The 16,017-nt window shown below is 36.2% G+C and overlaps 1 protein-coding gene across 1 annotated transcript; it reads left to right on the forward strand.

Moving 5' to 3' along the window:
* LOC145780839 (dnaJ homolog subfamily C member 11-like) lies at positions 1-11,829 on the forward strand. Its single transcript, XM_082592485.1, has 16 exons — positions 1-151; positions 617-743; positions 949-1,019; positions 1,877-1,978; positions 2,618-2,752; positions 2,972-3,094; positions 3,714-3,787; positions 4,557-4,761; positions 5,207-5,289; positions 5,836-5,952; positions 6,417-6,572; positions 6,658-6,727; positions 7,304-7,410; positions 7,759-7,906; positions 9,885-9,960; positions 10,220-11,829. The coding sequence occupies exons 1-16, from the start codon at positions 74-76 to the stop codon at positions 10,243-10,245; spliced, it is 1,698 nt and encodes a 565-aa protein (XP_082448611.1). The 5' UTR covers positions 1-73; the 3' UTR covers positions 10,246-11,829.
* Positions 11,830-16,017: the final 4,188 nt, after the last annotated feature.

Here is a 16,017-nt window from a genome sequence, read left to right on the forward strand (position 1 = left end):
CTAAATTTTTAGGTTAATAACTTAAAATTTATTTGAAAGTCAGTTACCTTGAGGTTTATGAAAATTGCCTGTCATGGAACTGCCTGGAGCTGGGCTGGGAGAACTAGTTGATAATGAAGATTACTACAGTTTACTCAATGCATCTAGAGAGGTAATTATTTACCATAGTATTAACTTGCTTTTGAGTGGTAACAGACTAGTAAAAGATGACATGTGGTTTTTTTCGAGATCATCCTATGGCAAGACCATCTTTTTGACCCCCACAATAATATCGATTTGACCTTGCCCAAGCGCATGCGACTGTGTTTGGGAAAGACACTTAATAACATGCAAAAAAACAGAAGCTATTACTGTGTTGTCTGACCTCTACTTCCCGTTGTTTATTGCACTGCATCATAGTTTATCTTGTCATAATAAACTTATAATAAAATTAAAAAGATTGTTGTTATTATATAATTTTATGCTGCTTGAAGGGTTTAATATGCTCGTCTGTATGAAGCTGTCAAAAATTGACTCAACTATTTTTAAAACAAACAAACATCTCAAGTTTCGTAATCGCCATGTGTTTAAAGATGTTTCGATGATCATGCAAGCTAACCATTTATTTGCTATTTAGTCCAGCCAAGAAGAATTAAAATCATGCTATAGAAGATTGTGTATGGTATATCATCCCGATAAACATGACAGCACAAAAACTAAAGAAGCATCAGAAATATTTGGAAGAATAAAAACTGCATACAGTGGTACGTTTATTTTAATTGCAGTTTGTTTTATGATATTTTCACAGGCTATTCTGTTCCGTTTTTCTGTTTAACTGTTTTGCATGATCTTTGTTTGTACCTTCCCTATTTCAGCCGCATTTCCAAAGAGTAGGTAAGTGTCAACGCAGAAAGAATCCACTCAGAAAATACCTCCTCGAAAAATCCATTTTGTTATTATTTTTTTCAGTTTTAAGTGATCCTACTAAAAGACACATCTATGACGTTTATGGCCGGAAAGGATTAGAAGCTGACTGGCAGGTTGTAGTCATATCTTTCTCATAAGTAGAATGCTAATTGTGGTGGAAATAGGTATTAGGTGACAATAATGTTTTTTAGCGTTGTGAAAGCATTGCATTTCATAGTATGATTACTGTTCAGATGTTAAAAAAAATCTATTTGCAATCAAGAATATTGAATATAAACACGAAAAAATTAAGCGTAATGTTTGCCAATTATCAAATGAATAATTCCATAGAACTCCAATGCGAATGTGCAGTTGTGCACATCCTGGCGATTTCTTTTTTTCTATATGAAGGCTTTTACAACTACAAGTTTTAATTTTTACTTTTTTTTGTATTTTTATACAAGAATCTTCATGTCTAGTGCATTTGGCTGCATAGCCAAGTAGTGATTGGTGAGAGTTTGTCACCAATCAATAGTATGTGGCTGTGTCTCTATCAGAACGCTAAATGGCATGTTTCAAGATGGACACTAAAATTGGTTTTCTTGCCCTCCCGTCCTGTATGCTTAATCTACTGTTAATCTTTAGCCACCAGGCATAAGGTTGAATATGCAAAAAAAAACTGAAAAATGCTAATTGGGTTATATACATCATGTGTTAATTTAATTAATTTATTAATTGTCAATCTTTTCTTCTAAAAATTTAAATATCATATATAATATATACAGTTTTTTAATGACGGCAGTGTGTAACTATTAATTGTTGACTGATTGATGCATCAGTGTTTGAATTTACAAGTTCTGGTAATGCGATGTCTAATTGATTGTATTTTCATTTAATGCAACAAGATTGGCTAATAAATGCCAAGGTGTGTTAGATATCAACGTAAACCACATGTTGTTTGTCCATTTATCTTTCATTATTATTCTTAAAGATTGTTGAAAGACACAAAACTCCCCAAGAAATGCATGAAGAGTACGAAAGGATACAACGAATGCGTGCTCAACACAGACTTGAAGAGAGAACTAACCCTTCGGTTAGTGGCTTCGTCTTATTTCACTTATAATGTTTTGTGCTATTTCTGCATTGCAAGACATAATTTATGTACCATATTTAACAAATAGTTCAAAGTTGCAAACAAGCATTTTAAAGATACAGCATTTTTCTGTTTTCCATGCAGAAAAGTTTTGGCAGCAATTATTCTGTCTCAGGCTAGTTTTTATCTTTGTTTAAAATAGACGTTAAAAGTTAGGAGTGGTGTGAAGTTGAGATAAGAAATATAAGAGTAAAATGTATAAGAAATTTGTTTTTACATATTTGTATTGAACATCATTGTTTCAGTTCTAATTTACAATATGCTGTTAACTTCCTTAACCTTTTTACTTTCTCTTGCCCATTTTGTAAAAATTTATTCATGCCAACCAGATTTTTGTGGTCAAAATTTGGTTACCTATTTTGTATTGTGGTCTACTTTTTTTCCTGTTGCAGTACATTATCCCTTTGATGGATGAAATTTACTACTGGAAGGGTTGATTGTGTTTAGTTACAAAGTCCTGATGAAAACTTACAGTGTAAATTGTGAATAGACCAACTATAAAGGGCTTTATAAGTTTTTGTAAATAACCTTTCCGCTCAAAAAATGTCTCACTGCAATCTCGTGTGTTTTTATATACAGGGCATGTTCACAATGACCGTGAATGCCACCTCCTTATTTGACACGTTTGATGCTCCCTACGAAGACGACGAATTCTATGACGATCAAATTGTGTTGCCTGACATCACCAGAATGTCATTGTCACAATCTATTGAAGTATGAATATGTTATTTTATTATGTACATACATTTTCTGATAAATTAAGCATGCTTTGCGTAGTTTGAAGAAATAATTGACCAAAATTGTTAAAAAATTTGTATTTCATAAAAATTCGTCTAATTTGTAATTTCCTATTTGTTGTGGTAATTATTGTAACTTTATCAATTCCTGTCACTCGGTATAGCACTTGAGTAATGAGCCAGTCTCCGATTTCAGGCCCCTCTAACAGTATCCAGCACAGCGACCCTCTCCGGTAATCTCGTGTCCAACAACGGCAATGGCAGTGGCAATTTCAACTTGGCTTTTCGGAAAACCTTGTCCACGAATTCGTGGGGAGAGGTTAGTATATTGCCACCGCTGTAACAATGATCAATCCTAAAGATCAACAAGCAGCTTTTCTATAGTTAGATAATAGTTTGAACCATTCTTTTCATCATGCAATAACCAGGAGGTAAATTTTGAAGATTAAGGATGGAAGGAAGATTATATTTGGAATATAGTGTTTTCTAAGTATGCAACGGCATTGAATCTTCCATACATCTTCCACAGTTACTCGTTTGACTGATATCTTCACATTACAGTTGATGCAAGAGTTGGAGACCACTTCCAATCTTAAAAATTTAAAACAAATTGTCAGAATTAAGTGATGAAGGTGATTTTATGTTGTATTTTTACGTCTAATTTTGTCTTTGTCGGCTGCGTAGCCGAGTGGTGAGAACGTCTGCGCGACGTTCGAAAGGACGTGGGTTCGACACCGCTCCAGAGCACGCGGCTGTGTCTCGGCGAAGACACTTAATGGCAAGCCAAAATAACGAGAGCAGCTGACTCGAAGACCATATGTCACTTTGCTGCTTCTTGTCGTCTGTTGTATCGCATTGATGGCCTATTGTATGTTATCGCAATGGGCGCAAATAAAAACTTTATTATTATTATTTTTTAACGTCTTTGTATCATGCAGGTTGAGATGGAGGCTACAGACTCGAAGCAATTTAACTTTGGCTTGAAAGGTTACAGAAACCTCAGCAAAGGCTTGTGAGTATCAGATATTTATATTTTTGATGCATTTTTATGCCCATTTTATGCATTTAAAAAATAATAATAAATAAACAAATAAAAAAAATTTATGCCACAATGTCAGTACTCAAAAATCTATGGTTTTTTTTATAAATTATTATGTCTATCAACATGTTGTCAAATAATCATGTGGGTTCTATACCGCTCCAGAACACGCGGCTGGGTCTCGGCAAGATACTTGACATTCCAAAATAGTAGGAGCAGCTGACTCGATGATTATGAATTGTTTCGTCGGTTCCATTTGTAATCCAAACTATGCTGTATGTTGTCGCAGTGGACACAAAATAAAACATGATAATTATTATTGTGTCCACAACTTCACAATGTATTTCATGTCTACATTTTATATTTAGGAGAGAAATACTTTGTGTTTTGACTGAAATGTTTAAAAATACTACGATTTTTTAACATCGAAATTTCAAAGTAAAAAGATTTTTTCTCAATTATTTGATTCTCATAAACTATTTTCGATTGCATTTGTTTTCTTCTTGTCTCTATCTCTTTCTCTCCATTTTACTTCAAAGTAGCCTGGTCTTTATCCCGAAGTCAGAGTCGACTCGTTGTCTGCAGTTATTCTTGTCTGATGAATTCAAATCGCAAAAATGATTTGTAGACCTATTTTTCAACGTGAGCAACTGCATAAGTTAGAAGTGCATCGAATCAAAAGTAGAACTCAATGCCAATATCTGCGTTTACAAACTTATAAAAAAATATATATTTTTTTTAGGTTTGCTCTTGTCCATATTCCTGTGCGCACTTTCCTTGACAACGACATGCTGGCGATATCGAGGCCGTCTGCCAACATTACGATCGGCCATGTCCTTGGCAAAGACGTTTTCGGGTCTCTAGACTTCAGCATGGGCGATTCTTCTCATCTCTCAACCAACCTTGTTAAAGAAACTTCACAATTCCGTCTCAGCACCAAGCTTCAAGTACAGAACAGTAGTTTGAAAGATGAAGTTTTTTTTTCTTTGTGCTCTTTCCCGTGGGGTTTGTGAAAATTAGAGTAGTAAGCTTGTGGGTCCACGTTTTTCTATGTTTTATGATTGAGCGAAGACTTGTGTTGTACTTAAATCACGCCTTGGTGGAACAAGGCGTGATTTAAGTTAGCGACCAGCATTCATTGAATCACCAATCATTCTTTACCACAAGAAATATTTGAAAAAATGTGATTGGTGTTGCACTATCTAACGGATAGAACTTAGTAAAACTGTTCACCGCTAGAGTATGCACTGTAACAAGAATTGATTTAGAATCAAACCATTGTTCGTTCTATGGTTTCGTTACAGCGTCGATTCTACGTTTCGCTTATTTGATGTCAAAAGCTGACTCCTGTTACTGCGCGTAACATTGCGCAATAAATATATTTTTTCATAGCTCGGATTTCCTCACAGTTTTGGAGTGTGCAGTTTTGTTTACAAAATTCCAGATGAGCACGGAAACGTCAAAGTGGCAATAAAGTAAGTTATTTAGTCTTTGTGTTTATATTATGCTCCAGCTAATTTTATTGGCTATTAAACACGGCTTTCCGAATTAAGAGCCAGCTGCATAAACGAATGGCAAGAACATTCAAAACAGGCCGAAGGACATTGGGTCAATGCTTCTGTATAAAAAAGAAACACGGGAATGTGTAAAATGGGGCACGTTGAGCTATTGTTGAAACAAGCAGGGGAGGTTGACTTTCTTGCGATTTTAATGTATTCAGTTTAATGTAGTTTGGTAAATCCGGTTGTGTTGCTTCGTTATAGTTTTATGGAACAACAAAATGAACTTCACTTACCTAAAGTCTGGCTATAGAATGCTGTATCAGTTGCTGGAATCTTCGGAGTAAGGGCTTGAAGTTGCACTCGATTAAGAAATTATTCAAAAGAAAATTACAATACAAATGTTTTTTAAAATGTTCATGTTTAAATTCACTTTTTGTTATCTGATTGTCATTGTATAAAATTTAAATCTTATAAACGCGTTAAAATACATTTTTTTTATCATATCCTTGTCTTTTTCAGAGCCGGAACATTTGGTTGCATGGTGGAGTACGGGGGAGAGCATAGAGTGTCCCAACATTCCACTGTTGCCGCCCATGTCAGCATCGGTGTACCTCTCGGTGTTTCAGTGAAATTACGGTACCCTTTCAATGTTTTGTTGTTTTTTTTAGTTTGATATTTTATTTCTTAATATTTGCTTAGGACTAAGCTAAGCTCGTATGCGGAATAACTCCTACCCTCAACTATACATTGAAGAAACATACAATCAATGGCATCATCAGATTTCGCGTCAGTTTTATTTTTATTAACAAAGGTCAAAAGTTGACGTTTTTCTCTGGTGTTTTTAGAACGGTTTAGTGTCTCTTTCCGAAAGTAACCTTTTGTTGATCTTTAGTTTTCCCTCGTGAGAGTTATTACAGGAACCTGACACATTTATCTCATGTTTTTCAACTGAAACCGGTGAAGTCTTCTAGTGTCACAACTCAGCCAGCAAATCAGTGATTTTTACATTGATTCAACGTATGCAGACGTTGTTCCCCTACCTCTCTGTTCAGCATTTTAAAAACGACTTCGAATTCAATCATTATGTATTTTTTATTCAGTTTAAACAGAGGGACACAGACCTACTTGCTGCCAATAGTTCTGTCTGACGATGTAAACTTTGTCGCTGCGTTTTATGGAACAGTGGTGCCTATTGCTCTCTATGCCGCCTTGCAAGCGTTGGTCGTTAAGCCTTATGTACGAAGACGAAAAGAAAGGTATGGTATTATTTTACCTAGCGACGGATTTGATAATTTTCCGCTTGTTGAAAAATATTTTGCTGAATAAATATCTGTTTCTTAGGACGGCCAAAGAAGACGAGCAATCATTTGCAAACGAAACTGCGAAAAAAAGAGAAGAAGCAATCGCTTTAGTGAGTATCATCAACCAAGTGTGGTATAAATTCCAGTTCAGACAAAATATATTGTCTTTTCCGAAAAGGAAGAAATCGTCATTCTCAAATTCCGCAAAAACTTAAAGTACGATCCGTTGAAACAGGAGAAGGAAGTGCTTGTAGGACTCAGTATGGAAGGCTATCCTCACGACTGTTTAGGAACCCAGTGCTCTTCCATAGACATCATCACAGTCCTGAAGATCAGTTGTCTTCTCATTTAAATTTATAGTTTGAAAATTATTTTACATTTGTGGTCCCTTTGCAAGTCAAATTTTTCAAGACTACATTTTCAAAAGTGCTTGTTGTTCGTGTTTGAGACCTGTCATTTGGTGAGCTATTCAAGTTCTTACGAAAACAAAACATTTAAGCAGGTTTAAATATATTTATGTAAAGTTCTTTTGACCTTTTTAGCCCAGACAACACATGTGCAATGTGCATGTGTGTTTATCTGTGATCTTTCTGTTTCATTCTAATTTACAAGCCAGCGTAAGCAATTTATGCAATCACTGTTGCATCACAATTACGACGTCTCCAACCTTTATGACGTCATCACAGGTAGCTATGATGAAAAAATCGACGGAGCGCAAAATCGAAAACGAGGAAAGGAAAATGGGATTGGTGATCACTGAAGCGTGGTACGGATGTTTCGTCACAGAAAGCAGGTGTGTTCGGATGACTTCAAAAAATTAGAAAAAAATTCATCCCCCTTATGAAAGATATCACTCACAAGACTGTAGATGTGATTTTTTGTTTTATGAAGATTTTTTTAGCGGTATGTGTATAATTTGCATATTTCCTACTACACCTGGCAAGGCAGAAACAATTTTAGTGCTGAAGCAAAGTTTCAAGCACCTACACCTTGTCTCTCTTGTCTGGAAAGCAGTTGTGATCTCAACTAATCAGATAACATCGTCTAAAACTTTCATAGTCACTTGTGTTAAAATTGTTGACGATTTTTTTAGTGGCATACAATAATTTGAGTCTCTTTTAAAAATCTATTCTTCTCGCAGTGATTCAACCACATCAAAATTGATCGATGTAACAATTCCTTTACAAAACCTTGTAGAGTCTTCGACCATCAGATTACCTGCAAATATAACTAAAAGTGGCCTCCCTGGTTTTTACGATCCTTGTCCCGGACGTGATAAAAAACTCAAGGTTTGTGGGTGGTGAAATTTGTGTTTGTTGTTGAAACCGTAATTCATACACGTTGAATCAACGCCAAAATTGTGTAGTTTTGACGCACAAACCTTTTTTTGAAATCAGCAAAAAATAATTTTTATGGTTTTATTTGTTGACAACATAACCTTTTTTCGTCTAGTTGATGTACTAATTGCTCATAATTATTAACTATATAGATATTAAAAACACATGCTGTATCACGATAGGATATGGGTATTTTACTTGTTACATGTTGGTCAAAGTGTCCTCTCAAGTAACGGAAAATTACATCGGGCACAAGTGTTTAATGTTGAACTATCAGTTCTCCTAATTTTGTTTCTGCGTTAAGTGAACATTGTGAAACGACTTTATAACGTCTTTTTCTTGTATTGTCATACTTTGTGTGAAGTCACTTCACTTTAATGACGTTGCGGTAAAACAATCACTTCAAGTTTCGCCAGCACTCCCGTTAAATGGCATGGTTGCTTGAGCGTTACTCAGCTAATGGCACTGTATGCTACAATTGATATAACTTTGATAGCTTATATTGTAGCTAATGTGGTTTCTTTTAAGACAATTACTTCAGTGTATGACTAACATGAAATTAACTTGAGATACAAAGCGCTTTTGGATAATGTCCGGTGTGAAGTTGAACAGAAATATGTTCTATACTTCACTTATTTCTAACAGTTCTTTGCTTTGATCGCTTTGCGTTTAAAAATAGATTCCAAAAAATAATAATAAGCCTCTTGCTTGTAGGAATTTTTTTGCTATTTTAATTGGTTGAAAGTTATTGCGTTTTAAACATGATTTTATTATGAACAATTTTAATTAAAGCATTAATTAAGTTAAATATTAAACCTATTAAATATGTGAATTTTCATCCAATTTAAATTGTCATCAACCGAATTACATTGCCAAACGACCTGCAATTTGAAGTATGGTTGATTGTTTAATGATGTGACATCTGATCGATATCAGACAACACAACGGTAATCTAACGTCACAATGCAATTGATTGAGTTTCGCTTTTAGCAGCATGATCGTTGCTCACTTCACAATGTAGATTCTAACGACCTGTTTTAGCCTGATGCTGCGAGTTCGCAGTGGTAATAGCGGATTGCACTAGCTTTCGAAACACAGTTCCCCAGTCATGTGCTATGTGAAGTAGCCTAACATCACCATGTTAGCAATGAAAATTTCGAAGCACAGTTAGAGTTTTGTGAAAACAAGGGCTTTTTACACTGTGTTTGGGAAACCTTTGAGGCATGAGTCTTGTTTCCTGATGCGGATACATCAAAACACGCGGGATGTAGTTTCTGTGTTTTATTGCCACGCCCAGGATTTGCTCAACAGCATGCGGCCGGGAAAAGATTTCAAAACTACGACAGCAAGTAGGAAATTCTTCAGACTGGATGTGTTTCCTGAGGAAGCTATCAGTTTCAAAACCGGCTTGTGTCTCCTAATGGTTCACTGAGGTTATCGGTGATGTTATTTTAACTAGGCGATTTTCGTAATGCGTCCATATCATTGATAGAATGCGCATTATGTTACGTCATCCGTTGCTTTTTTTCATCGTTTTGACGTCGCACCAGACATTGAAACGATGTAAAAAACAACCATTTCATTGCTGTCAAAATTTTGTCCCTGTTGAAATGTCTTTACCTCCACAAATTATAGTGCTGAAATAAATTGCTATTAGTCCTAAAGGTTTGATTAATACTTCTTCTTCGTCGTATGAGCTTCTGGGGCCGGGGGTTTATCCTTTTACCACTTCAGATTCACGATTTTCCCGGAATACTCTGAAAGGCTACTTTTTACTACCCGCTATCTCGAAGCGGATTTTGGTGGCGGACATAGCGTCTTTCTCCGAGTAATCTCGTACCACGTTTACCCTACCTTGTTTGCATTGAAAATATTTGTTGTATTTCTATTACTTCTGCGTTGACTTGCTAAATTTCCATCTTTGTTGCAGGTTTTATATAAATTTCGCGGAGGCAACCATCGGGTAACAATTGATGATAAAGAGACTCTAAGAATACCTTTAAAAAGTAAGTGCGTTCTTTTCATCCAAATTTAACTTCTCTAGCTCCATTGCGTTTCTTTGGGATGGTTGAAATTAAAAAACACCTGGAAAGACCCCGGTTAGCAAAATGTAATAATGGACCGATTTGTGGCTGGAATCTGAAGAAAGTTTGTGAGTTGATCCCATTGGCATTGTAGAATTTCATGTCTCATATTTTGCACTTTCTTGTTAGCCAAACGATCATATATTTCAGGTGATGACGCATTAAATATCTTTTTTTTCAGGTCACGCGATCAGGGAAGGTCAATGACCTTGAATAACCTTGAATTTGTGGAAGCAAAAAACAGAAAATCACTAAAGTGAAAAAGTTTTTACCACATCGGTTTTTCAGCGGCGAGTCTCAAGCGAAGCTTTGCCGCAATGACTGTGTTTTTGTTTGTAGACCAAAGTTCCTCAAATTTAACAAAAGCAAGGTTGGAAAACTCTATTTCTGCTTCAATTTTGTCACTTCAGTTTCACGGGGTTGGATATTTATGATTGTTTGTTTGACGGTGTCGATTTTGAGTAATCGAAAGACTTACGACTAATTGAGTTCCAAATGAATTCATGTGTGTTGTTGGTAGCCCGCAGGAGACCACTGTTACGGTTCACTCAATTTTCCGCATCTCGAAGTTTGAGGCAACCACAAGCTCTTTTCACATATTTTTTCTTGCAAGGTTTATTGGCGTGTTTTGCTGGTTTGGTTTTGTTTGCCCTTTTTCTTCCCCAGACAGCAAATCGTTTGTTTTTTACATTGATTCAACGTCTGCAGATGTTGAATCAATGTAAAAAGGACGAATTTTCTGTCTGGGTCACTCGATTTGCAGCTTTACTCACAAGATAAAACCAGATAATTAAAACAACATTTCTTCGCTTTTTATCAAAATGTTCTTCGCCTTCTGTTTGAAAGTGGAGTGGCTTGCCCAGCTCGTAAAATTGTTTTTTTGACATTGATTTAACGATTACAGTGACGTTGAATCAACGCAAAAAGGATGATATTTGCTCTCCGGGTTGCAACTTTCCAAAAGGTACCATTAAAAAATCCCCTTTGAGCAACAAAGAAAAAACGCAAATCTTAGCTAAATTAAGTCATCGGTTGACTTGGCGCAGAGGGTTAGGGCGATGATATTCATTTCATTGGCGTGGGTTTGATTCCCTCCACTGCTATTGCTCCGTTTTCTTCTGTAATTACCAAGCAAGGTTCAAAGGGAATTTTTTAATGGTATCTTTTGGAAAGTTGCCTCCGGGTGTGGCCTTCAAGATGTGAGAGAACAGGCTAATACCCAGCGTTCGAAATCTGTCCATGTTGAATCAATGCAGTAAGAATACTTTGCTAGCCCGGTCTGTAAATTAGTCCTTTTTTGCGTTGATTCTATGTGGGCAACTGATTTGCTTCCTGGAAAAACATCACTCGGCGTGCAAAATCTGTTCTTTTTTTCTTGATTCAATATCTGCAGACGTGAATGCAAAGAAAGAAAAAACAGATTTTGCTAACTGCTTTGCAACAACCATGATATTGATGGATGGTGCGATACGTCATGATCTGGATCCCATTTCTTTTGATGTTGAGCTGTTACCGACAGCTTGTGCGTTCCTCAGCATAATATCCTTCCATAGGATATTCATTTGTTTAAAATTTTGACATATTTTAATTGTTTTCTATTCGCACTCACCAACACCATCTTTCTTTGAGCTATCTTCAAACAAAGATAAATTGCATCGACTTGTTTTCGTCCGTACTGCAGTAATTCAGCTAGCAACAGCTTTTAGTGTTGATTCATCGTCTGTAGACGTTAAATCGATGCCAAAAGACTGAGTTTGTTGATTGGGAAGTCGCTTTCTTACACGCGGAATACAACAACAACATCTTGTCATGTTTGCAAAAGTAGAATCCCCCACTGGCATATCTAATATCTATGCTTGAACGGCGCTTGATTAAACCGCTCTATTGCTGCATCTCTTGAAAACAACGAAGCTAGATACACCGTCAGTCAGTTTTTTTTTTGCACTCTTTGCTTGTGTTGTTATGTTCCAAACAATGTGGCAGTTATATTCCTCACGGCTTAATTCTGGAAAGTCCAGAAAACAAGCTTTTCAAGTTCACGAAAAATGCTTTAAGTTCATTGTGCACCTGCTGGTGTAGCAACTGGCTTTGCCGGCCAGAAATGAAAATAGACTACCCAAAGCTATGATGATTATCAGCTTTGCAACAGCCTACTGTAGACTTACAAAAAACGTGATTATTCAAAAGACAATCAACTTGTTAAAAATTTGTGACAATGACATGAGTCTGAGTAGGCTACACTATGAAACACATAGTCCAATGATTCTCAACCTTTTTGTTTTGGCGGACCCCTAAAAAATCTTTTGAAGTTTTAGTACATCCCGTGTCTTAAGACGATTGATGCCACTGACAAAGTTATGTTTTGAGCTATTTGTCTATCCACATATTATCAAAAATTAATACAAGCGTTGCAACCTTTTGGTTAGATTAAGCTCCAAAGAATTTTTCACTTTTTTCATTTGTAATCCAATTAATATTTTGTTGTAATCACAGTCATGGCAAAACTGTGAGTGCAAATAGACTGCTGACTAACGTTTGCTTCTCTAAACTTAGTATTAATTAACAATCTGCTGTTTTCAAAGAATGAAGTTAAACATATATAGCGTGAACTCTTATATGAATTTTTTTAGTTAAAAAAACGAACCTTGGTGGGACGCCATTTGAAATTTCAAACAACGCACAGTTTGAGGATCGCTGTACAGTAATATACAAATAAAGCATAAGTAGTTTTAATATGTCGTAATTTATCAATCATGCTGGAAATTCGAAAACTTTCACGGACCCCTGAAAACGCTTTGCGTACCCCCGGTTGAGAACCACTGACATAGTCATTAGACTCATTACACAGATAGAGTATTGGCCAGACAGCAAAAATTCGTCATTTTTACATCCATTCTTTCAATGTATACATACACACAACATACAATCAATGTAAAAATGACGAATTTTGTTTTCTGGGTGGAAGTACAAGTTGCTTTGCCTTGTTTGTGTCGTGTGCACAAGTTGTTGAACAATGTAAAACCGGCAGTTTCCCTGTCTAGCCAAAATCACTTTCTATCATGATTAGAATGAATAGCTTTTCACTCGCCTCATTAACATACAGCGATAAAGAGTTTGTGTAAATTTGTTTATCATAAATTCATAATCTAACTATTGAGATTGACTGGTTGAACAGGTTTCTCAGATGAAGACTGACACTCAGGGCCTCCAAGAGCCCTGCCGGTCCCCGGTGCAGATGTTGCTGCCGGGCCCCCCAGAGCGACATGTCGCGTGATATCTCACCAATCACAAGCAAAATTTGCGGTGCGCGTTCTTACAAAGGATAAATTAGGTTAAAGTATTAACACTCCATTATTTCACAAACAATGCACTATTGTAAATATAACTTTAAATTCACAGATACACACTAGTTATACACAAAGATAAAATGCTAAAACACTACATAGTGTAAATGTAGCCTCAATAGCTTTGTCAGATATGGAATTCTGCCCTAATTTGAGGAAAAGTTTATAGCTGTTGAAAACAAAAACTTGTATCATACAATACCATTTCTGACCTTGGAATCTGCAAAGACTAGGGCAGCAAACTTAGGATGAATGCATTGCTATTGTTCATGACATTAAGAAATACCAACTTCAATATAAGAAATACCAACTTCATATAACAAATACCAACTTCAAAATATTAAAAAAAATTTATGCAAAATTGACCTTAACACGCAAATTTAAACATTTTATTGGCCCCCTGAATGCAAAAAAATGAAAATATTGTTGTTCTAAAAAAGGGCATACCCATGAGGGGCCCATTCAAAATACAAAATTAATATTCATATAAAAAACAATATTTTATGCAAAATCGACCTGAGCACGCAAACGTAAACATTTAGTCGGGCCCCCCTATACTCAAAAAATTGAAAATTCTGTAATTTCAAAAAAGGGCATAGCCTAGGCTACCCATAAGGGGGGCCCCATTCGACATACGGAAATAATATTTTATGCAAAATCGTTGAAATCAATCTTTTTATCGCGTGAATTTAGACATTTTGTCGGGCCCCTTGAACTCACCGGGCCCCGGTGCAATGCACCGGTTGTCTCCCCCTCTTGTGGGCCCTGCTGACACTACTCACACTTTCTGAAGCAAAGACATCGCCTTCTTTCAAGCCTCAGAATTGATATTTTCCCCATCCAACCCAGGTATACTCGTGAACGATCACACTTGGAGGTATAATCAGGACTGTGAAGTCGGAAGAATTTTAGCGTGGTCGAAGTCGTGTATTTTTCGCCCGACTCCATAGACGTGGATATAACACAACCTGTAGACTTCACGACGATTAGTCACGAGATCAAGGGTGCATAAAACCGCCTTGCTCAAAGACAAAACGACTTGGGTCAGTAGAAGTCGAAAAGCAGGCGTTTCAATTTGCTATGCACTTGTGGTGCATTCGTTCTTTTGTTTTGCAGGTGCTCTTGCGTGAGAAATGCTTGTTAGATTTTTGTTTATCATTTCCAGAAAGATGCCGAGTTTCGTTGATTGAATGAGTTGTCTGTATCCTAAAATCTATAAATATAATTCAAATTCGAGGTTCTGCGACACCCAAAAATGCTGGATTTCCTTTTAAAAGCCTCAATCTCAATAGCTGATTTCCTAGAATGCTCCACAAAGCGGTATTTAAGCTTTAGATTCATTTACATTTTATGCGCGCCAAGCCGAATAACCTCTGAGACTCTGAGTTGTTTGTGTTAATTATTACCCTATAGACGCGAAATGCAGTCATTTTCTGGAAGTTTAAAACAAGCTAAACAAAAACTCTTGCTACAAAAATCATGGACTTTTCGTTAAATTTAACGGTTTCAAGTTAGGGCTTTTTTCTCTCGCGAAACAGCAGCAATTGAACGAGCAAAAACAAAGCTAGCTTGCGCACGCGAAATGATTGCTGTGGGTTTTTGCTTTAAGCATTCATATCTACGTCACCAGTAGGCTATGGTTCAAACTTCAAGTGTTTCTACGCCGAATTAATGCCACTTGTGGATTCCGCAAAGAGTTAAAATTGAAAAGTCATTCCGAAAAACTGCAACAACTAATCTAAATTAATTAATTAAACTCGAAATCACATTTCTACATCCCAAAAGGTAAAACATGAGTGCCAACCAATCAAGTAATTACAACATTATTTTTACACTTGTTGATAAAAATAGACAAAAAAGAGTGATTTTGAACAGCTTCCATTTCTTTTGTACCAGCTGTTCCTGTTCTTTCATATTCGTTTGTAATTTTTCTTGGTAAGTTGACAAGGCTGCAAATAATTGCTCTTGTTTATCACTTCCGAAAAACAAGCCATCAAGTCAATCCTTTTTTACATTGATTCAACGTGTACAGACGTTAAAATGGTTCAATAAAAACAAAAAAGAAACCGTTTGCTGTCTGGGCGTTTAACGTCTGTCACTTATCAGCTCCCTGGAAATGTCAATCATGCCACGGCTTTGGTTTTCAAATTTGTGTAAGCAGTTAGCAAAATAATACTAAAATATCTGAAAATTGACCAAGTCGATGTTGCTTTTATCAACAGGCTCCCAAGGTAACACAACATTGTGCTACTTGGTGTGTAGTCAAAATCCATCAATAAAATGTTATTGATTAGTGATGGGCAACACTTTATAGCCACTGATGCTTTATTTCACAGTAGGTTACAATCTGGGGTTATATAGCAAGTTTTACGTGGGTTGGTGAATGCATTGGTTTTACAAGAAACACTGACGTGTATATTGCAAAGAAATTTATTTTCACACAAGTCAGTTCTATCATATACCGTATAGCTAAAAATCGATTTCGATCAGCTAGAAGCTAGATCATCTTCAGTTAAGCTTATTCAAATAGAATGAATGAATAGAATGATTCTATTTGAATAAGCTTAACTGAAGATGATCTAGCTTCTAGCTGATCGAAATCGATTTTTAGCTGTATATGATTGAACTGACTCGT

The sequence above is a fragment of the Aplidium turbinatum genome, chromosome 12 (assembly GCF_918807975.1).
Source record: "Aplidium turbinatum chromosome 12, kaAplTurb1.1, whole genome shotgun sequence".
NCBI classification, from domain to species: Eukaryota; Metazoa; Chordata; class Ascidiacea; order Aplousobranchia; family Polyclinidae; genus Aplidium; species Aplidium turbinatum.

What these genes read in the sequence shown, in the direction of transcription:
- LOC145780839 (XM_082592485.1), top strand. Translation starts at nt 74, where the DNA reads ATGGAACTGCCTGGAGCTGGGCTGGGAGAACTAGTTGATAATGAAGAT. An exon ending in CCACGAATTCGTGGGGAGAG is followed by an intron (nt 3,095 to 3,713) that starts GTTAGTATATTG and finishes TGTATCATGCAG; the next exon opens with GTTGAGATGGAGGCTACAGA. An exon ending in AACGTCAAAGTGGCAATAAA is followed by an intron (nt 5,290 to 5,835) that starts GTAAGTTATTTA and finishes TGTCTTTTTCAG; the next exon opens with AGCCGGAACATTTGGTTGCA.